The 23298-nt window shown below is 50.9% G+C and overlaps 1 protein-coding gene across 1 annotated transcript in view; it reads right to left on the reverse strand.

The window, feature by feature from the left end:
* trpm5 (transient receptor potential cation channel, subfamily M, member 5) overlaps positions 1-2816 on the reverse strand; it is a 94526-nt gene extending 91710 nt beyond the window's left edge. The window contains exon 1 of the mRNA XM_065012385.1: positions 2748-2816. Within this exon, the coding sequence (XP_064868457.1) occupies positions 2748-2774 (27 nt within the window). The 5' untranslated portion in view covers positions 2775-2816. The remainder of the gene's footprint in view (positions 1-2747) is intronic.
* Between the last annotated feature and the right edge of the window lie 20482 nt (positions 2817-23298).

Consider the following 23298-nt stretch of genomic DNA (forward strand, 5'->3'; position numbering starts at 1 on the left):
TTACCAACTATATCACTGTCAGCACCCTTTAATCAATACACATTACTACCAACTATATCACACAGTCAGCACCCTTTAATCAATACACATTACTACCAACTATATCACACTGTCAGCACCCTTTAATCAATACACATTACTACCAACTATATCACACTGTCAGCACCCTTTATCAATACACATTACTACCAACTATATCACACAGTCAGCACCCTTTATCAATACACATTACTACCAACTATATCACACAGTCAGCACTCCTTTTTAATCAATACACATTAATCAATACCAACTATAATCATCACACAGTCAGCAAATTTAATCAATAAACATTATTACAACTATAACAGGTCAGCTCTTATCAATAGGATACTACCAACTAAATGAGACAGGATGTTATCAAGGGAGTTAGATGGACTACCAACTATATCACACAGTTAACCTCTTTAATCAATGCAGGTGAATACCAACTATAAAAGTTGCTCCATCAATAACATTAACCAAGTTAGTTGCACTTTCATTTTTCTTTCTCAATACACATGGATGCCAACTATATCAGGGCTCAGGGTTGGCTTTATCAATGACATTACTGCAAAATGCATTTATTTTACATTTTCCCTATAATCTGAGCAAAGGGTTGGCTGTCAGATGAGATTAGACTGCTGGAAAAGACAGCTCTTATAAGGATGTGAATGAAATGAGACAGGATGTTATCAGAGGGAGTTAGATGGACTGTCTTCAGGAGGCATGTTATCCTCATTGCTCTGTGAAGGTGAATACCAAAAAAGTTCTCCATGTAACTGAAAGGAGTTCCTTCAGCTCATTTTTCTTTCAATCGATGGATGCCACTCAGCTCAGGGCTGAGGGTTGGCTGTAAAATGAGATTAGACTCTGTCATTTAACCTTATTCTCACTACACTTGAGGGTTGGCTGTCAGATGAGATTAGACTGCTGGAAAAGAACCATAAAAGATTTGTCTCTGTCTGTCCTTCATTTGCTCACTGTCTTCAGTGGGCATGTATGATCCTAACTGCTCTGTGAAGCTCCGCCCATAGAATGTCTCTGTCTGTCCTTCAGCTCACTGTCTTCAGTGGGCATGTATGATCCTAACTGCTCTGTGAAGCTCCGCCCATAGAATGTCTCTGTCTGTCCTTCAGCTCACTGTCTTCAGTGGGCATGTATGATCCTAACTGCTCTATGAAGCTCCGCCCATAGAATGTCTCTGTCAGTGTCCTTCAGCTCACTGTCCTCAGAGGGCATGTATGATCCTAACTGCTCTGTGAAGCTCCGCCCATAGAATGTATCTGTCAGTGTCCTTCAGCTCACTGTCCTCAGTGGGCATGTATGATCCTAACTGCTCTATGAAGCTCCGCCCATAGAATGCCTCTGTCAGTGTCCTTCAGCTCACTGTCCTCAGAGGGCATGTATGATCCTAACTGCTCTGTGAAGCTCCGCCCATAGAATGTCTCTGTCAGTGTCCTTCAGCTCACTGTCCTCAGAGGGCATGTATGATCCTAACTGCTCTGTGAAGCTCCGCCCATAGAATGTCTCTGTCAGTGTCCTTCAGCTCACTGTCCTCAGAGGGCATGTATGATCCTAACTGCTCTGTGAAGCTCCGCCCATAGAATGTATCTGTCAGTGGATATGTTGGAAAAAATATTCACCAATGCTATCATTTTACATCAACTTTCATAGAGCATGATATTACCCTGAAAAGTAGCCAAACTGACAACGTTGCCCTGAGGCGACACAAAGAAACCTACGAAATGGTATTGTGCTGAGGGCACCGATGTGCAGTAGAGGGTTAAGACATACTGATGGCGTGCAGTTTGTCATGATTGTTTTTTTTTATGTAAAAGTGAGTCTGGTCTCGACGGGTCTTATTTGAATGAGGGGCAGGAAGGACTGTGAGGCTAAAGGACTGGGTGGGGGGAGAGGGAATATGTGGGTGCCTGTTTGTATACGTGTACGGTATGCTCCTCGGTATAGAGGCGTGCTCCTCGGTATAGAGGCGTGCTCCTCGGTATAGAGGCGTGCTCCTCGGTACGGAGGCGTGCTCCTCGGTACGGAGGCGTGCTCCTCAAATTAATGCTGATTTTTCTATGAGCTCAAGTGTTCTACCACTTTAATAATGAAGCATATTTGGAAGGTAGAGTCCTGTTGACTTTCCTTTTAAAACTAGTCATGTATGTTAAGGACCACAGGCAATGTTGAATTAAACCTGAATTTGTCCCACAGCTATTTGAGTATCACTGTTTAAACCCCCCAACAGGAATGAAAGCCACACTGTAAGATGTGTTTACCATCAGAGTCACTGACAGGAACAATATTCCAAGTGGCATTTCAAGACCTTTTCAAAAAGGAAATATAGCACTTGATTATATTCTATGATTATATACTACAGATAATATCTGTAGTGACATTCCACTAGACGAGAGCCACATTACACCATGAATCATATGATTACATGTCTACAAATCTCAAACTGTAAACATTTACAATTTTCCATCTCTGTAACAGGTTGTGAAATAATATTTCCAAGAACCAAATAAATGTCAGAGGAAGTGATTCTTAAAAGCTGAACACTTTATCACAGACATACATATAGAATAGTGCCTGCACACTCAAATTAAAAATACATTAAAAAATGATGACAAATCAACAGACACGTTGGAGAGTTTGGTCAACCTGTTCAACAGTGCCTCATAAAATGTGATCCACTTACAGTCGCTAACATAGTTACTTACCAGAGGCGTGTCTTGTCTCTCTGGCATGGCTGTGGTCTAATGTGCAGTCAGCTTCACTCCAGTCAGCGATCTCTGTCCTGGGGAAGGTGACACCAGGTGAGCCCTTGGAGACTCCAGGAAGCAGTTCTCGAGGTTATGCTCGCCTCAGGTAATTATCTCATGATAAGGTGTAGCCCACAATATCTACCTAGAGTTTTCATCTGTATTTGTCGTAGCTGTCTACATACCACCACAGACCGAGGCTTATTTTCCACCATAATTTGCAAATAAATTCATAAAAAATCCTACAATGTGATTTTCTGGATTTTTTTTCTAATTTTGTCTGTCATAGTGTACCTATGATGAAAATTACAGGTCTCTCATCTTTTTAAGTGGGAGAGTAGTCTCCACATTGACTGTACCGGTACCCCCCCTGTATATGATACAACCAGCGGATAACGGATATGATATAATGACGGATCATGGATACGATACAACAACGGATTTTTTATTTTATTTATTTTTTTACCTTTATTTAACCAGGCAAGTCAGTTAAGAACACATTCTTATTTTCAATGACGGCCTGGGAACAGTGGGTTAACTGTCTGTTCAGGGGCAGAACGACAGATTTGTACCTTGTCAGCTCGGGGGTTTGAACTCGCAACCTTCCGGTTACTAGTCCAACACTCTAACCACTAGGCTACGCTGCCGCCCCCCCGTATGATACAACCAGCAGATAACAGATATGATACAACCAACTGATAACTGATATGATACAACCAACTGATAACTGATATGATACAACCAACTGATAACGGATATGATACAACCAACTGATAACGGATATGATACAACCAACTGATAACTGATATGATACAACCAACTGATAACTGATATGATACAACCAACTGATAACTGATATGATACAACCAGCAGATAACAGATATGATACAACCAACTGATAACGGATATGATACAACCAACTGATAACAGATATGATACAACCAACTGATAACAGATATGATACAACCAACTGATAACAGATATGATACAACCAACTGATAACAGATATGATACAACCAACTGATAACAGATATGATACAACCAACTGATAACAGATATGATACAACCAGCAGATAACAGATATGATACAACCAGCAGATAACAGATATGATACAACCAACTGATAACAGATATGATACAACCAACTGATAACAGATATGATACAACCAACTGATAACTGATATGATACAACCAACTGATAACAGATATGATACAACCAACTGATAACAGATATGATACAACAACGGATAACGGATATGATACAACCAACTGATAACAGATATGATACAACCAACTGATAACGGATATGATACAACCAACTGATAACAGATATGATACAACCAACTGATAACAGATATGATACAACAACTGATAACAGATATGATACAACAACGGATAACGGATATGATACAACCAGCAGATAACAGATATGATACAACCAACTGATAACAGATATGATACAACCAACTGATAACAGATATGATACAACCAACTGATAACAGATATGATACAACCAACTGATAACGGATATGATACAACAGTTATAATACAATAACTGATAACTATCAGATAACTTATATTTTATTTAACCTTTATTTAACTAGGCAAGTCAGTTAAGAACAAATACTTATTTACTATGACGGCCTACCAAAAGGCAAAAGGCCTCCTGTGGGGACGGGGCTGGGATTTGTTGTTTAAAAAAAAAGACAACGGCACAAAGGACAAGAAGGTAGAGACAACGGCACAAAGGACAAGAAGGTAGAGACAACGGCACAAAGGACAAGAAGGTAGAGACAACAATACAAAGGACAAGAAGGTAGAGACAACAATACAAAGGACAAGAAGGTAGAGACAACGGCACAAAGGACAAGAAGGTAGAGACAACGGCACAAAGGACAAGAAGGTAGAGACAACGGCACAAAGGACAAAAAGGTAGACACAACGGCACAAAGGACAAGAAGGTAGAGACAACGGCACAAAGGACAAGAAGGTAGAGACAACGGCACAAAGGACAAGAAGGTAGAGACAACGGCACAAAGGACAAGAAGGTAGAGACAACGGCACAAAGGACAAGAAGGTAGAGACAACGGCACAAAGGACAAGAAGGTAGAGACAACGGCACAAAGGACAAGAAGGTAGAGACAACGGCACAAAGGACAAGAAGGTAGAGACAACGGCACAAAGGACAAGAAGGTAGAGACAACGGCACAAAGGACAAGAAGGTAGAGACAACAGCACAAAGGACAAGAAGGTAGAGAACAGCACAAAGGACAAGAAGGTAGAGACAACAATACAAAGGACAAGAAGGTAGAGACAACAGCACAAAGGACAAGAAGGTAGAGACAACAATACAAAGGACAAGAAGGTAGAGACAACGGCACAAAGGACAAGAAGGTAGAGACAACGGCACAAAGGACAAGAAGGTAGAGACAACGGCACAAAGGACAAAAGGACAAAGGACAAGAAGGTAGAGACAAACGGCAACAAAGGACAAGCACAAAGGTAGAAGGTAGAGACAACGGCACAAAGGACAAGAAGGTAGAGACAACGGCACAAAGGACAAGAAGGTAGAGACAACGGCACAAAGGACAAGAAGGTAGAGGACAAAGGACAAGAAGGTAGAGACAACGGCACAAAGGACAAGAAGGTAGAGACAACGGCACAAAGGACAAGAAGGTAGAGACAACGGCACAAAGGACAAGAAGGTAGACACAACGGCACAAAGGACAAGAAGGTAGAGACAACGGCACAAAGGACAAGAAGGTAGAGACAACGGCACAAAGGACAAGAAGGTAGAGACAACGGCACAAAGGACAAAGGACAAGACAAGAAGGTAGAGACAACGGCACAAAGGACAAGAAGGTAGAGACAACGGCACAAAGGACAAGAAGGTAGAGACACAAAGGACAAGAAGGTAGACACAACGGCACAAAGGACAAGAAGGTAGAGACAACGGCACAAAGGACAAGAAGGTAGAGACAACGGCACAAAGGACAAGAAGGTAGACACAACGGCACAAAGGACAAGAAGGTAGAGACAACAATACAACAACATAATACAATAATACGATGTAATACAATAACGGATATGATACAACAACTGACTTAAAGCAGATGAGATTCCCTGGTCCACATGGGAATCATATCTGCTCTTCACAATGTATTTCTATGTTATTGTAAAATTGCCTTCACCTGAACAAGCCCCTGTGTCTCCCAAATAGGACCGACAATAGGTTAGGTTGTGGATGCTGTAATACTTGCCACTGGGGGTCAGTATATCACCATAAAGTTACAAATAAACAGCTCCAGGCTGGTCTAATGTGGTCTTAGTTTTAATGAAACATGGTTGATGGGTCTTCTATCTTTATCTGAGGCTAAACCCATAAGTATATGAAGAACATGTCATTTATATTGAACATTGTAACTTGTATACAGGTAGACCAGAGAAGCCACATCCCTTTTGATTGGCAGGTGAGTGGCAACCCTGATTAGAAGCACCTGCTGCTCATCGGTTGCTCACCTGTGCTCCCTATAAATGCTGTTTAGAATGGAAAAGGTTTGTACCAACACACTGAAGAAGGCGGCGAAGCAAAAACGTCCGTCTTCACCAGGTCTGGACAACTCCAGTCCTCGGTGCCTGAGGAGGGTAGGCAGGGTAGCTTAGTGGTTAGAGCGTTGGACTAGTAACCGCAAGGTTGCAAGTTCAAACCCCCGAGCTGACAAGGTACAAATCTGTCGTTCTGCCCCTGAACAGGCAGTTAACCCACAGTAGACTTGCCTAGTTAAATAAAAATTGGTGTCACACTTTTTCCCCAGTCCCAGCTAAGACACCTGTCAGTCCCAGCTAACACACCTGTCAGTCCCAGCTAACACACCTGTCAGTCCCAGCAGACACACCTGTCAGTCCCAGGTAACACACCTGTCAGTCCCAGCTAACACACCTGTCAGTCCCAGCTAACACACCTGTCAGTCCCAGCTAACACACCTGTCAGTCCCAGCTAACACACCTGTCAGTCCCAGCTAGCACACCTGTCAGTCCCAGCTAACACACCTGTCAGTCCCAGCTAACACACCTGTCAGTCCCAGCTAACACACCTGTCAGTCCCAGCTAACACACCTGTCAGTCCCAGCTAACACACCTGTCAGTCCCAGCACACCTGTCAGTCCCAGCTAACACACCTGTCAGTCCCAGCTAACACACCTGTCAGTCCCAGCTAACACACCTGTCAGTCCCAGCTAACACACCTGTCAGTCCCAGCTAACACACCTGTCAGTCCCAGCTAACACACCTGTCAGTCCCAGCTAACACACCTGTCAGTCCCAGCTAACACACCTGTCAGTCCCAGCTAACACACCTGTCAGTCCCAGCTAACACACCTGTCAGTCCCAGCTAACACACCTGTAACACAGTCCCAGCTAACACACCTGTCAGTCCCAGCTAACACACCTGTCAGTCCCAGCTAACACACCTGTCAGTCCCAGCTAACACACCTGTCAGTCCCAGCTAACACACCTGTCAGTCCCAGCTAACACACCTGTCAGTCCCAGCCCACCTGTCAGTCCCAGCTAACACACCTGTCAGTCCCAGCTAACACACCTGTCAGTCCCAGCTAACACACCTGTCAGTCCCAGCTAACACACCTGTCAGTCCCAGCTAACACACCTGTCAGTCCCAGCTAACACACCTGTCAGTCCCAGCTAACACACCTGTCAGTCCCAGCTAACACACCTGTCAGTCCCAGCTAACACACCTGTCAGTCCCAGCTAACACACCTGTCAGACCCAGCTAACACACCTGTCAGTCCCAGCTAACACACCTGTCAGTCCCAGCTAACACACCTGTCAGACCCAGCTAACACACCTGTCAGTCCCAGCTAACACACCTGTCAGTCCCAGCTAACACACCTGTCAGTCCCAGCTAACACACCTGTCAGTCCCAGCTAACACACCTGTCAGACCCAGCTAACACACCCAGTCCCAGTCAGTCCCAGCTAACACACCTGTCAGTCCCAGCTAACACACCTGTCAGTCCCAGCTAACACACCTGTCAGTCCCAGCTAACACACCTGTCAGTCCCAGCTAACACACCTGTCAGTCCCAGCTAACACACCTGTCAGTCCCAGCTAACACACCTGTCAGTCCCAGTCAGTCCCAGCTAACACACCTGTCAGTCCCAGCTAACACACCTGTCCCAGCTAACACACCTGTCAGTCCCAGCTAACACACCTGTCAGTCCCAGCTAACACACCTGTCAGTCCCAGCTAACACACCTGTCAGTCCCAGCTAACACACCTGTCAGTGCCTGTCAGTCCCAGCACACCTGTCAGTCCCAGCTAACACACCTGTCAGTCCCAGCTAACACGCCTGTCAGTCCCAGCTAACACCTGTCAGTCCCAGCACACGCCTGTCAGTCCCAGCACACCTGTCAGTCCCAGCTAACACGCCTGTCAGACCCACTAACACACCTGTCAGTCCCAGCTAACACACCTGTCAGTCCCAGCTAACACACCTGTCAGTCCCAGCTAACACACCTGTCAGTCCCAGCTAACACACCTGTCAGACCCAGCTAACACACCTGTCAGTCCCAGCTAACACACCTGTCAGTCCCAGCTAACACACCTGTCAGACCCAGCTAACACACCTGTCAGTCCCAGCTAGCACACCTGTCAGTCCCATCCTAACACACCTGTCAGACCCAGCTAACACACCTGTCAGTCCCAGCTAACACACCTGTCAGTCCCAGCTAACACACCTGTCAGTCCCAGCTAACACACCTGTCAGTCCCAGCTAACACACCTGTCAGTCCCAGCTAACACACCTGTCAGTCCCAGCTAACACACCTGTCAGACCCAGCTAACACACCTGTCAGACCCAGCTAACACACCTGTCAGTCCCAGCTAACACACCTGTCAGTCCCAGCTAACACACCTGTCAGACCCATCTAACACACCTGTCAGTCCCAGCTAACACACCTGTCAGTCCCAGCTAACACACCTGTCAGTCCCAGCTAACACACCTGTCAGTCCCAGCTAACACACCTGTCAGTCCCAGCTAACACACCTGTCAGTCCCAGCTAACACACCTGTCAGACCCATCTAACACACCTGTCAGTCCCAGCTAACACACCTGTCAGTCCCAGCTAACACACCTGTCAGTCCCAGCTAACACACCTGTCAGACCCAGCTAACACACCTGTCAGACCCAGCTAACACACCTGTCAGTCCCAGCTAACACACCTGTCAGTCCCAGCTAACACACCTGTCAGTCCCAGCTAACACACCTGTCAGACCCAGCTAACACACCTGTCAGTCCCAGCTAACACACCTGTCAGTCCCAGCTAGCACACCTGTCAGACCCAGCTAACACACCTGTCAGTCCCAGCTAGCACACCTGTCAGTCCCATCTAACACACCTGTCAGACCCATCTAACACACCTGTCAGTCCCAGCTAACACACCTGTCAGTCCCAGCTAACACACCTGTCAGTCCCAGCTAACACACCTGTCAGTCCCAGCTAACACACCTGTCAGTCCCAGCTAACACACCTGTCAGTCCCAGCTAACACACCTGTCAGACCCAGCTAACACACCTGTCAGACCCAGCTAACACACCTGTCAGTCCCAGCTAACACACCTGTCAGTCCCAGCTAACACACCTGTCAGACCCATCTAACACACCTGTCAGTCCCAGCTAACACACCTGTCAGTCCCAGCTAACACACCTGTCAGTCCCAGCTAACACACCTGTCAGTCCCAGCTAACACACCTGTCAGTCCCAGCTAACACACCTGTCAGTCCCAGCTAACACACCTGTCAGACCCATCTAACACACCTGTCAGTCCCAGCTAACACACCTGTCAGACCCAGCTAACACACCTGTCAGACCCAGCTAACACACCTGTCAGACCCAGCTAACACACCTGTCAGACCCAGCTAACACACCTGTCAGACCCAGCTAACACTCCTGTCAGTCCCAGCTAACACACCTGTCAGTCCCAGCTAGCACACCTGTCAGTCCCAGCTAACACACCTGTCAGACCCAGCTAACACACCTGTCAGTCCCAGCTAACACACCTGTCAGTCCCAGCTAACACACCTGTCAGTCCCAGCTAACACACCTGTCAGACCCAGCTAACACACCTGTCAGACCCAGCTAACACACCTGTCAGTCCCAGCTAACACACCTGTCAGACCCAGCTAACACACCTGTCAGTCCCAGCTAACACACCTGTCAGTCCCAGCTAACACACCTGTCAGACCCAGCTAACACACCTGTCAGTCCCAGCTAACACACCTGTCAGTCCCAGCTAACACACCTGTCAGTCCCAGCTAACACACCTGTCAGTCCCAGCTAACACACCTGTCAGTCCCAGCTAACACACCTGTCAGTCCCAGCTAACACACCTGTCAGACCCAGCTAACACACCTGTCAGTCCCAGCTAACACACCTGTCAGTCCCAGCTAACACACCTGTCAGTCCCAGCTAACACACCTGTCAGTCCCAGCTAACACACCTGTCAGTCCCAGCTAAACACACCTGTCAGTCCCAGCTAACACACCTGTCAGTCCCAGCTAACACACCTGTCAGTCCCAGCTAACACACCTGTCAGTCCCAGCTAACACACCTGTCAGTCCCAGCTAACACACCTGTCAGTCCCAGCTAACACACCTGTCAGTCCCAGCTAACACACCTGTCAGACCCAGCTAACACACCTGTCAGACCCAGCTAACACACCTGTCAGACCCAGCTAACACACCTGTCAGACCCAGCTAACACACCTGTCAGTCCCAGCTAACACACCTGTCAGTCCCAGCTAACACACCTGTCAGACCCAGCTAACACACCTGTCAGTCCCAGCTAACACACCTGTCAGTCCCAGCTAACACACCTGTCAGTCCCAGCTAACACACCTGTCAGTCCCAGCTAACACACCTGTCAGTCCCAGCTAACACACCTGTCAGTCCCAGCTAACACACCTGTCAGACCCAGCTAACACACCTGTCAGTCCCAGCTAACACACCTGTCAGTCCCAGCTAACACACCTGTCAGTCCCAGCTAACACACCTGTCAGACCCAGCTAACACACCTGTCAGACCCAGCTAACACACCTGTCAGACCCAGCTAACACACCTGTCAGTCCCAGCTAACACACCTGTCAGTCCCAGCTAACACACCTGTCAGACCCAGCTAACACACCTGTCAGTCCCAGCTAACACACCTGTCAGTCCCAGCTAACACACCTGTCAGTCCCAGCTAACACACCTGTCAGTCCCAGCTAACACACCTGTCAGTCCCAGCTAACACACCTCAGTCCCAGCTAACACACCTGTCAGACCCAGCTAACACACCTGTCAGTCCCAGCTAACACACCTGTCAGTCCCAGCTAACACACCTGTCAGTCCCAGCTAACACACCTGTCAGACCCAGCTAACACACCTGTCAGACCCAGCTAACACACCTGTCAGTCCCAGCTAACACACCTGTCAGTCCCAGCTAACACACCTGTCAGACCCATCTAACACACCTGTCAGTCCCAGCTAACACACCTGTCAGTCCCAGCTAACACACCTGTCAGTCCCAGCTAACACACCTGTCAGTCCCAGCTAACACACCTGTCAGTCCCAGCTAACACACCTGTCAGTCCCAGCTAACACACCTGTCAGTCCCAGCTAACACACCTGTCAGTCCCAGCTAACACACCTGTCAGTCCCAGCTAACACACCTGTCAGACCCATCTAACACACCTGTCAGTCCCAGCTAACACACCTGTCAGACCCAGCTAACACACCTGTCAGACCCAGCTAACACACCTGTCAGACCCAGCTAACACACCTGTCAGACCCAGCTAACACACCTGTCAGTCCCAGCTAACACACCTGTCAGTCCCAGCTAACACACCTGTCAGTCCCAGCTAACACACCTGTCAGTCCCAGCTAACACACCTGTCAGTCCCAGCTAACACACCTGTCAGTCCCAGCTAACACGCCTGTCAGTCCCAGCTAACACACCTGTCAGTCCCAGCTAACACACCTGTCAGTCCCAGCTAACACACCTGTCAGTCCCAGCTAACACACCTGTCAGTCCCAGCTAACACACCTGTCAGTCCCAGCTAACACACCTGTCAGTCCCAGCTAACACGCCTGTCAGTCCCAGCTAACACACCTGTCAGTCCCAGCTAACACACCTGTCAGTCCCAGCTAACACACCTGTCAGACCCCACCTAACACACCTGTCAGTCCCAGCTAACACACCTGTCAGTCTCAGCTAACACACCTGTCAGTCCCAGCTAACACACCTGTCAGACCCAGCTAACACACCTGTCAGTCCCAGCTAACACACCTGTCAGTCCCAGCTAGCACACCTGTCAGACCCAGCTAACACACCTGTCAGTCCCAGCTAACACACCTGTCAGTCCCATCTAACACACCTGTCAGACCCAGCTAACACACCTGTCAGTCCCAGCTAACACACCTGTCAGTCCCAGCTAACACACCTGTCAGTCCCAGCTAACACACCTGTCAGTCCCAGCTAACACACCTGTCAGTCCCAGCTAACACACCTGTCAGACCCAGCTAACACACCTGTCAGTCCCAGCTAACACACCTGTCAGACCCAGCTAACACACCTGTCAGTCCCAGCTAACACACCTGTCAGTCCCAGCTAACACACCTGTCAGACCCAGCTAACACACCTGTCAGTCCCAGCTAACACACCTGTCAGTCCCAGCTAACACACCTGTCAGACCCAGCTAACACACCTGTCAGACCCAGCTAACACACCTGTCAGACCCAGCTAACACACCTGTCAGTCCCAGCTAACACACCTGTCAGACCCAGCTAACACACCTGTCAGACCCAGCTAACACACCTGTCAGACCCAGCTAACACACCTGTCAGTCCCAGCTAACACACCTGTCAGACCCAGCTAACACACCTGTCAGTCCCAGCTAACACACCTGTCAGTCCCAGCTAACACACCTGTCAGTCCCAGCTAACACACCTGTCAGTCCCAGCTAACACACCTGTCAGACCCATCTAACACACCTGTCAGTCCCAGCTAACACACCTGTCAGTCCCAGCTAACACACCTGTCAGTCCCAGCTAACACACCTGTCAGTCCCAGCTAACACACCTGTCAGACCCATCTAACACACCTGTCAGTCCCAGCTAACACACCTGTCAGTCCCAGCTAACACACCTGTCAGTCCCAGCTAACACACCTGTCAGTCCCAGCTAACACACCTGTCAGTCCCAGCTAGCTAACACACCTGTCAGTCCCAGCTAACACGCCTGTCAGTCCCAGCTAACACGCCTGTCAGTCCCAGCTAACACGCCTGTCAGTCCCAGCTAACACGCCTGTCAGACCCATCTAACACACCTGTCAGTCCCAGCTAACACACCTGTCAGTCCCAGCTAACACACCTGTCAGTCCCAGCTAACACACCTGTCAGTCCCAGCTAACACACCTGTCAGACCCAGCTAACACACCTGTCAGTCCCAGCTAACACACCTGTCAGTCCCAGCTAGCACACCTGTCAGACCCAGCTAACACACCTGTCAGTCCCAGCTAGCACACCTGTCAGTCCCATCTAACACACCTGTCAGACCCATCTAACACACCTGTCAGTCCCAGCTAACACACCTGTCAGTCCCAGCTAACACACCTGTCAGTCCCAGCTAACACACCTGTCAGTCCCAGCTAACACACCTGTCAGTCCCAGCAACACACCTGTCAGTCCCAGCTAACACACCTGTCAGTCCCAGCTAACACACCTGTCAGTCCCAGCTAACACACCTGTCAGACCCAGCTAACACACCTGTCAGACCCAGCTAACACACCTGTCAGACCCAGCTAACACACCTGTCAGTCCCAGCTAACACACCTCTCAGTCCCAGCTAACACACCTGTCAGACCCAGCTAACACACCTGTCAGTCCCAGCTAACACACCTGTCAGTCCCAGCTAACACACCTGTCAGACCCAGCTAACACACCTGTCAGTCCCAGCTAACACACCTGTCAGTCCCAGCTAACACACCTGTCAGTCCCAGCTAACACACCTGTCAGTCCCAGCTAACACACCTGTCAGACCCATCTAACACACCTGTCAGTCCCAGCTAACACACCTGTCAGTCCCAGCTAACACACCTGTCAGTCCCAGCTAACACACCTGTCAGTCCCAGCTAACACACCTGTCAGACCCATCTAACACACCTGTCAGTCCCAGCTAACACACCTGTCAGTCCCAGCTAACACACCTGTCAGTCCCAGCTAACACACCTGTCAGTCCCAGCTAACACACCTGTCAGACCCAGCTAACACACCTGTCAGTCCCAGCTAACACACCTGTCAGTCCCAGCTAGCACACCTGTCAGACCCAGCTAACACACCTGTCAGTCCCAGCTAGCACACCCAGTCCCATCTAACACACCTGTCAGACCCATCTAACACACCTGTCAGTCCCAGCTAACACACCTGTCAGTCCCAGCTAACACACCTGTCAGTCCCAGCTAACACACCTGTCAGTCCCAGCTAACACACCTGTCAGTCCCAGCTAACACACCTGTCAGTCCCAGCTAACACACCTGTCAGACCCAGCTAACACACCTGTCAGTCCCAGCTAACACACCTGTCAGTCCCAGCTAACACACCTGTCAGTCCCAGCTAACACACCTGTCAGACCCATCTAACACACCTGTCAGTCCCAGCTAACACACCTGTCAGTCCCAGCTAACACACCTGTCAGTCCCAGCTAACACACCTGTCAGTCCCAGCTAACACACCTGTCAGTCCCAGCTAACACACCTGTCAGTCCCAGCTAACACACCTGTCAGACCCATCTCAGTCAGTCCCAGCTAACACACCTGTCAGACCCAGCTAACACACCTGTCAGACCCAGCTAACACACCTGTCAGTCCCAGCTAACACACCTGTCAGACCCAGCTAACACACCTGTCAGACCCAGCTAACACACCTGTCAGTCCCAGCTAACACACCTGTCAGTCCCAGCTAGCACACCTGTCAGTCCCAGCTAACACACCTGTCAGACCCAGCTAACACACCTGTCAGTCCCAGCTAACACACCTGTCAGTCCCAGCTAACACACCTGTCAGTCCCAGCTAACACACCTGTCAGACCCAGCTAACACACCTGTCAGACCCAGCTAACACACCTGTCAGTCCCAGCTAACACACCTGTCAGACCCAGCTAACACACCTGTCAGTCCCAGCTAACACACCTGTCAGTCCCAGCTAACACACCTGTCAGTCCCAGCTCAGTCCCAGCTAACACACCTGTCAGTCCCAGCTAACAAACCTGTCAGTCCCAGGTAACACACCTGTCAGTCCCAGCTAGCACACCTGTCAGTCCCAGCTAACACACCTGTCAGACCCAGCTAACACACCTGTAAGTCCCAGCTAACACACCTGTCAGACCCAGCTAACACACCTGTCAGTCCCAGCTAACACACCTGTCAGTCCCAGCTAACACACCTGTCAGACCCAGCTAACACACCTGTCAGTCCCAGCTAACACACCTGTCAGTCCCAGCTAACACACCTGTCAGTCCCAGCTAACACACCTGTCAGTCCCAGCTAACACACCTGTCAGTCCCAGCTAACACACCTGTCAGTCCCAGCTAACACACCTGTCAGTCCCAGCTAGCACACCTGTCAGACCCAGCTAACACACCTGTCAGTCCCAGCTAACACACCTGTCAGTCCCAGCTAACACACCTGTCAGACCCAGCTAACACACCTGTCAGTCCCAGCTAACACTCCTGTCAGACCCAGCTAACACACCTGTAAGTCCCAGCTAACACACCTGTCAGACCCAGCTAACACACCTGTCAGTCCCAGCTAACACACCTGTCAGTCCCAGCTAACACACCTGTCAGACCCAGCTAACACACCTGTCAGACCCAGCTAACACACCTGTCAGTCCCAGCTAACACACCTGTCAGTCCCAGCTAACACACCTGTCAGACCCAGCTAACACACCTGTCAGTCCCAGCTAACACACCTGTCAGTCCCAGCTAACACACCTGTCAGACCCAGCTAACACACCTGTCAGTCCCAGCTAACACACCTGTCAGTCCCAGCTAACACACCTGTCAGTCCCAGCTAACACACCTGTCAGTCCCAGCTAACACACCTGTCAGACCCATCTAACACACCTGTCAGTCCCAGCTAACACACCTGTCAGTCCCAGCTAACACACCTGTCAGTCCCAGCTAACACACCTGTCAGTCCCAGCTAACACACCTGTCAGTCCCAGCTAACACACCTGTCAGTCCCAGCTAACACGCCTGTCAGTCCCAGCTAACACGCCTGTCAGTCCCAGCTAACACGCCTGTCAGTCCCAGCTAACACGCCTGTCAGTCCCAGCTAACACACCTGTCAGTCCCAGCTAGCTAACACGCCTGTCAGTCCCAGCTAACACGCCTGTCAGTCCCAGCTAACACGCCTGTCAGTCCCAGCTAACACGCCTGTCAGTCCCAGCTAACACGCCTGTCAGACCCATCTAACACACCTGTCAGTCCCAGCTAACACACCTGTCAGTCCCAGCTAACACACCTGTCAGTCTCAGCTAACACACCTGTCAGTCCCAGCTAACACACCTGTCAGACCCAGCTAACACACCTGTCAGTCCCAGCTAACACACCTGTCAGTCCCAGCTAGCACACCTGTCAGTCCCAGCTAACACACCTGTCAGTCCCAGCTAGCACACCTGTCAGTCCCATCTAACACACCTGTCAGACCCATCTAACACACCTGTCAGTCCCAGCTAACACACCTGTCAGTCCCAGCTAACACACCTGTCAGTCCCAGCTAACACACCTGTCAGTCCCAGCTAACACACCTGTCAGTCCCAGCTAACACACCTGTCAGTCCCAGCTAACACACCTGTCAGACCCAGCTAACACACCTGTCAGACCCAGCTAACACACCTGTCAGTCCCAGCTAACACACCTGTCAGTCCCAGCTAACACACCTGTCAGACCCATCTAACACACCTGTCAGTCCCAGCTAACACACCTGTCAGTCCCAGCTAACACACCTGTCAGTCCCAGCTAACACACCTGTCAGTCCCAGCTAACACACCTGTCAGTCCCAGCTAACACACCTGTCAGTCCCAGCTAACACACCTGTCAGACCCATCTAACACACCTGTCAGTCCCAGCTAACACACCTGTCAGACCCAGCTAACACACCTGTCAGACCCAGCTAACACACCTGTCACCCAGCTAACACACCTGTCAGACCCAGCTAACACACCTGTCAGTCCCAGCTAACACACCTGTCAGTCCAGCTAACACACCTGTCAGTCCCAGCTAACACACCTGTCAGACCCAGCTAACACACCTGTCAGTCCCAGCTAACACACCTGTCACCACCTGTCAGACCCAGCTAACACACCTGTCAGTCCCAGCTAACACACCTGTCAGTCCCATCTAACACACCTGTCAGACCCATCTAACACACCTGTCAGTCCCAGCTAACACACCTGTCAGTCCCAGCTAACACACCTGTCAGTCCCAGCTAACACACCTGTCAGTCCCAGCTAACACACCTGTCAGTCCCAGCTAACACACCTGTCAGTCCCAGCTAACACACCTGTCAGACCCAGCTAACACACCTGTCAGTCCCAGCTAACACACCTGTCAGTCCCAGCTAACACACCTGTCAGTCCCAGCTAACACACCTGTCAGACCCATCTAACACCTGTCAGTCCCAGCTAACACACCTGTCAGTCCCAGCTAACACACCTGTCAGTCCCAGCTAACACACCTGTCAGTCCCAGCTAACACACCTGTCAGTCCCAGCTAACACACCTGTCAGTCCCAGCTAACACACCTGTCAGACCCATCTAACACACCTGTCAGTCCCAGCTAACACACCTGTCAGTCCCAGCTAACACACCTGTCAGACCCAGCTAACACACCTGTCAGACCCAGCTAACACACCTGTCAGACCCAGCTAACACACCTGTCAGTCCTGTCAGTCCCAGCTAACACACCTGTCAGTCCCAGCTAGCACACCTGTCAGTCCCAGCTAACACACCTGTCAGACCCAGCTAACACACCTGTCAGTCCCAGCTAACACACCTGTCAGTCCCAGCTAACACACCTGTCAGTCCCAGCTAACACACCTGTCAGACCCAGCTAACACACCTGTCAGACCCAGCTAACACACCTGTCAGTCCCAGCTAACACACCTGTCAGTCCCAGCTAACACACCTGTCAGTCCCAGCTAACACACCTGTCAGTCCCAGCTAACACACCTGTCAGACCCAGCTAACACACCTGTCAGTCCCAGCTAACACACCTGTCAGTCCCAGCTAACACACCTGTCAGTCCCAGCTAACACACCTGTCAGTCCCAGCTAACACACCTGTCAGTCCCAGCTAACACACCTGTCAGTCCCAGCTAACACACCTGTCAGACCCAGCTAACACACCTGTCAGTCCCAGCTAACACACCTGTCAGTCCCAGCTAACACACCTGTCAGACCCATCTAACACACCTGTCAGTCCCAGCTAACACACCTGTCAGTCCCAGCTAACACACCTGTCAGTCCCAGCTAACACACCTGTCAGTCCCAGCTAACACACCTGTCAGTCCCAGCTAACACACCTGTCAGTCCCAGCTAACACACCTGTCAGTCCCAGCTAACACACCTGTCAGACCCATCTAACACACCTGTCAGTCCCAGCTAACACACCTGTCAGTCCCAGCTAACACACCTGTCAGACCCAGCTAACACACCTGTCAGACCCAGCTAACACACCTGTCAGACCCAGCTAACACACCTGTCAGTCCCAGCTAACACACCTGTCAGTCCCAGCTAACACACCTGTCAGACCCAGCTAACACACCTGTCAGTCCCAGCTAACACACCTGTCAGTCCCAGCTAACACACCTGTCAGTCCCAGCTAACACACCTGTCAGTCCCAGCTAACACACCTGTCAGTCCCAGCTAACACACCTGTCAGTCCCAGCTAACACACCTGTCAGACCCAGCTAACACACCTGTCAGTCCCAGCTAACACACCTGTCAGTCCCAGCTAACACACCTGTCAGTCCCAGCTAACACACCTGTCAGACCCAGCTAACACACCTGTCAGACCCAGCTAACACACCTGTCAGACCCAGCTAACACACCTGTCAGTCCCAGCTAACACACCTGTCAGTCCCAGCTAACACACCTGTCAGACCCAGCTAACACACCTGTCAGTCCCAGCTAACACACCTGTCAGTCCCCTAACACACCTGTCAGTCCCAGCTAACACACCTGTCAGTCCCAGCTAACACACCTGTCAGTCCCAGCTAACACACCTGTCAGTCCCAGCTAACACACCTGTCAGACCCAGCTAACACACCTGTCAGTCCCAGCTAACTGTCAGTCCCAGCTAACACACCTGTCAGTCCCAACACACCTGTCAGACCCAGCTAACACACCTGTCAGACCCAGCTAACACACCTGTCAGTCCCAGCTAACACACCTGTCAGTCCCAGCTAACACACCTGTCAGACCCATCTAACACACCTGTCAGTCCCAGCTAACACACCTGTCAGTCCCAGCTAACACACCTGTCAGTCCCAGCTAACACACCTGTCAGTCCCAGCTAACACACCTGTCAGTCCCAGCTAACACACCTGTCAGTCCCAGCTAACACACCTGTCAGTCCCAGCTAACACACCTGTCAGTCCCAGCTAACACACCTGTCAGTCCCAGCTAACACACCTGTCAGACCCATCTAACACACCTGTCAGTCCCAGCTAACACACCTAACACACACCTGTCAGACCCAGCTAACACACCTGTCAGACCCAGCTAACACACCTGTCAGACCCATCTAACACACCTGTCAGTCCCAGCTAACACACCTGTCAGTCCCAGCTAACACACCTGTCAGTCCCAGCTAACACACTGTCAGTCCCAGCTAACACACCTGTCAGTCCCAGCTAACACACCTGTCAGTCCCAGCTAACAGCCTGTCAGTCCCAGCTAACACCTGTCAGTCCCAGCTAACACACCTGTCAGTCCCAGCTAACACACCTGTCAGTCCCAGCTAACACACCTGTCAGTCCCAGCTAACACACCTGTCAGTCCCAGCCAGCTAACACACCTGTCAGTCCCAGCTAACACGCCTGTCAGTCCCAGCTAACACGCCTGTCAGTCCCAGCTAACACGCCTGTCAGTCCCAGCTAACACGCCTGTCAGACCCATCTAACACACCTGTCAGTCCCAGCTAACACACCTGTCAGTCCCAGCTAACACACCTGTCAGTCTCAGCTAACACACCTGTCAGTCCCAGCTAACACACCTGTCAGACCCAGCTAACACACCTGTCAGTCCCAGCTAACACACCTGTCAGTCCCAGCTAGCACACCTGTCAGACCCAGCTAACACACCTGTCAGTCCCAGCTAGCACACCTGTCAGTCCCATCTAACACACCTGTCAGACCCATCTAACACACCTGTCAGTCCCAGCTAACACACCTGTCAGTCCCAGCTAACACACCTGTCAGTCCCAGCTAACACACCTGTCAGTCCCAGCTAACACACCTGTCAGTCCCAGCTAACACACCTGTCAGACCCAGCTCACCTGTCCCAGCTAACACACCTGTCAGACCCAGCTAACACACCTGTCAGTCCCAGCTAACACACCTCTCAGTCCCAGCTAACACACCTGTCAGACCCAGCTAACACACCTGTCAGTCCCAGCTAACACACCTGTCAGTCCCAGCTAACACACCTGTCAGACCCAGCTAACACACCTGTCAGACCCAGCTAACACACCTGTCAGACCCAGCTAACACACCTGTCAGTCCCAGCTAACACACCTGTCAGTCCCAGCTAACACACCTGTCAGACCCAGCTAACACACCTGTCAGACCCAGCTAACACACCTGTCAGTCCCAGCTAACACACCTGTCAGTCCCAGCTAACACACCTGTCAGTCCCAGCTAACACACCTGTCAGTCCCAGCTAACACACCTGTCAGTCCCAGCTAACACACCTGTCAGTCCCAGCTAACACACCTGTCAGACCCATCAGCTAACACACCTGTCAGTCCCAGCTAACACACCTGTCAGTCCCAGCTAACACACCTGTCAGTCCCAGCTAACACACCTGTCAGTCCCAGCTAACACACCTGTCAGACCCATCTAACACACCTGTCAGTCCCAGCTAACACACCTGTCAGTCCCAGCTAACACACCTGTCAGTCCCAGCTAACACACCCAGTCCCAGCTAACACACCTGTCAGTCCCAGCTAGCTAACACACCTGTCAGTCCCAGCTAACACGCCTGTCAGTCCCAGCTAACACGCCTGTCAGTCCCAGCTAACACGCCTGTCAGTCCCAGCTAACACGCCTGTCAGACCCATCTAACACACCTGTCAGTCCCAGCTAACACACCTGTCAGTCCCAGCTAACACACCTGTCAGTCTCAGCTAACACACCTGTCAGTCCCAGCTAACACACCTGTCAGACCCAGCTAACACACCTGTCAGTCCCAGCTAACACACCTGTCAGTCCCAGCTAGCACACCTGTCAGACCCAGCTAACACACCTGTCAGTCCCAGCTAGCACACCTGTCAGCTAACACACCTGTCAGACCCATCTAACACACCTGTCAGTCCCAGCTAACACACCTGTCAGTCCCAGCTAACACACCTGTCAGTCCCAGCTAACACACCTGTCAGTCCCAGCTAACACACCTGTCAGTCCCAGCAGACCACCTGTCAGTCCCAGCTAACACACCTGTCAGTCCCAGCTAACACACCTGTCAGTCCCAGCTAACACACCTGTCAGACCTAACACACCTGTCAGACCCAGCTAACACACCTGTCAGACCCAGCTAACACACCTGTCAGTCCCAGCTAACACACCTGTCAGACCCAGCTAACACACCTGTCAGACCCAGCTAACACACCTGTCAGACCCAGCTAACACACCTGTCAGTCCCAGCTAACACACCTGTCAGACCCAGCTAACACACCTGTCAGTCCCAGCTAACACACCTGTCAGTCCCAGCTAACACACCTGTCAGTCCCAGCTAACACACCTGTCAGTCCCAGCTAACACACCTGTCAGACCCATCTAACACACCTGTCAGTCCCAGCTAACACACCTGTCAGTCCCAGCTAACACACCTGTCAGTCCCAGCTAACACACCTGTCAGTCCCAGCTAACACACCTGTCAGACCCATCTAACACACCCAGCTAACACACCTGTCAGTCCCAGCTAACACACCTGTCAGTCTCAGCTAACACACCTGTCAGTCCCAGCTAACACACCTGTCAGACCCAGCTAACACACCTGTCAGTCCCAGCTAACACACCTGTCAGTCCCAGCTAGCACACCTGTCAGACCCAGCTAACACACCTGTCAGTCCCAGCTAGCACACCTGTCAGTCCCATCTAACACACCTGTCAGTCCACACCTGTCAGTCCCAGCTAACACACCTGTCAGTCCCAGCTAACACACCTGTCAGTCCCAGCTAACACACCTGTCAGTCCCAGCTAACACACCTGTCAGTCCCAGCTAACACACCTGTCAGTCCCAGCTAACACACCTGTCAGACCCAGCTAACACACCTGTCAGACCCAGCTAACACACCTGTCAGTCCCAGCTAACACACCTGTCAGTCCCAGCTAACACACCTGTCAGACCCATCTAACACACCTGTCAGTCCCAGCTAACACACCTGTCAGTCCCAGCTAACACACCTGTCAGTCCCAGCTAACACACCTGTCAGTCCCAGCTAACACACCTGTCAGTCCCAGCTAACACACCTGTCAGTCCCAGCTAACACACCTGTCAGACCCATCTAACACACCTGTCAGTCCCAGCTAACACACCTGTCAGACCCAGCTAACACACCTGTCAGACCCAGCTAACACACCTGTCAGACCCAGCTAACACACCTGTCAGACCCAGCTAACACACCTGTCAGACCCAGCTAACACACCTGTCAGTCCCAGCTAACACACCTGTCAGTCCCAGCTAGCACACCTGTCAGTCCCAGCTAACACACCTGTCAGACCCAGCTAACACACCTGTCAGTCCCAGCTAACACACCTGTCAGTCCCAGCTAACACACCTGTCAGTCCCAGCTAACACACCTGTCAGACCCAGCTAACACACCTGTCAGACCCAGCTAACACACCTGTCAGTCCCAGCTAACACACCTGTCAGACCCAGCTAACACACCTGTCAGTCCCAGCTAACACACCTGTCAGTCCCAGCTAACACACCTGTCAGACCCAGCTAACACACCTGTCAGTCCCAGCTAACACACCTGTCAGTCCCAGCTAACACACCTGTCAGTCCCAGCTAACACACCTGTCAGTCCCAGCTAACACACCTGTCAGTCCCAGCTAACACACCTGTCAGTCCCAGCTAACACACCTGTCAGACCCAGCTAACACACCTGTCAGTCCCAGCTAACACACCTGTCAGTCCCAGCTAACACACCTGTCAGACCCATCTAACACACCTGTCA

Source organism: Oncorhynchus nerka, linkage group LG27 (assembly GCF_034236695.1).
Source record: "Oncorhynchus nerka isolate Pitt River linkage group LG27, Oner_Uvic_2.0, whole genome shotgun sequence".
Lineage (NCBI taxonomy): Eukaryota > Metazoa > Chordata > Actinopteri > Salmoniformes > Salmonidae > Oncorhynchus > Oncorhynchus nerka.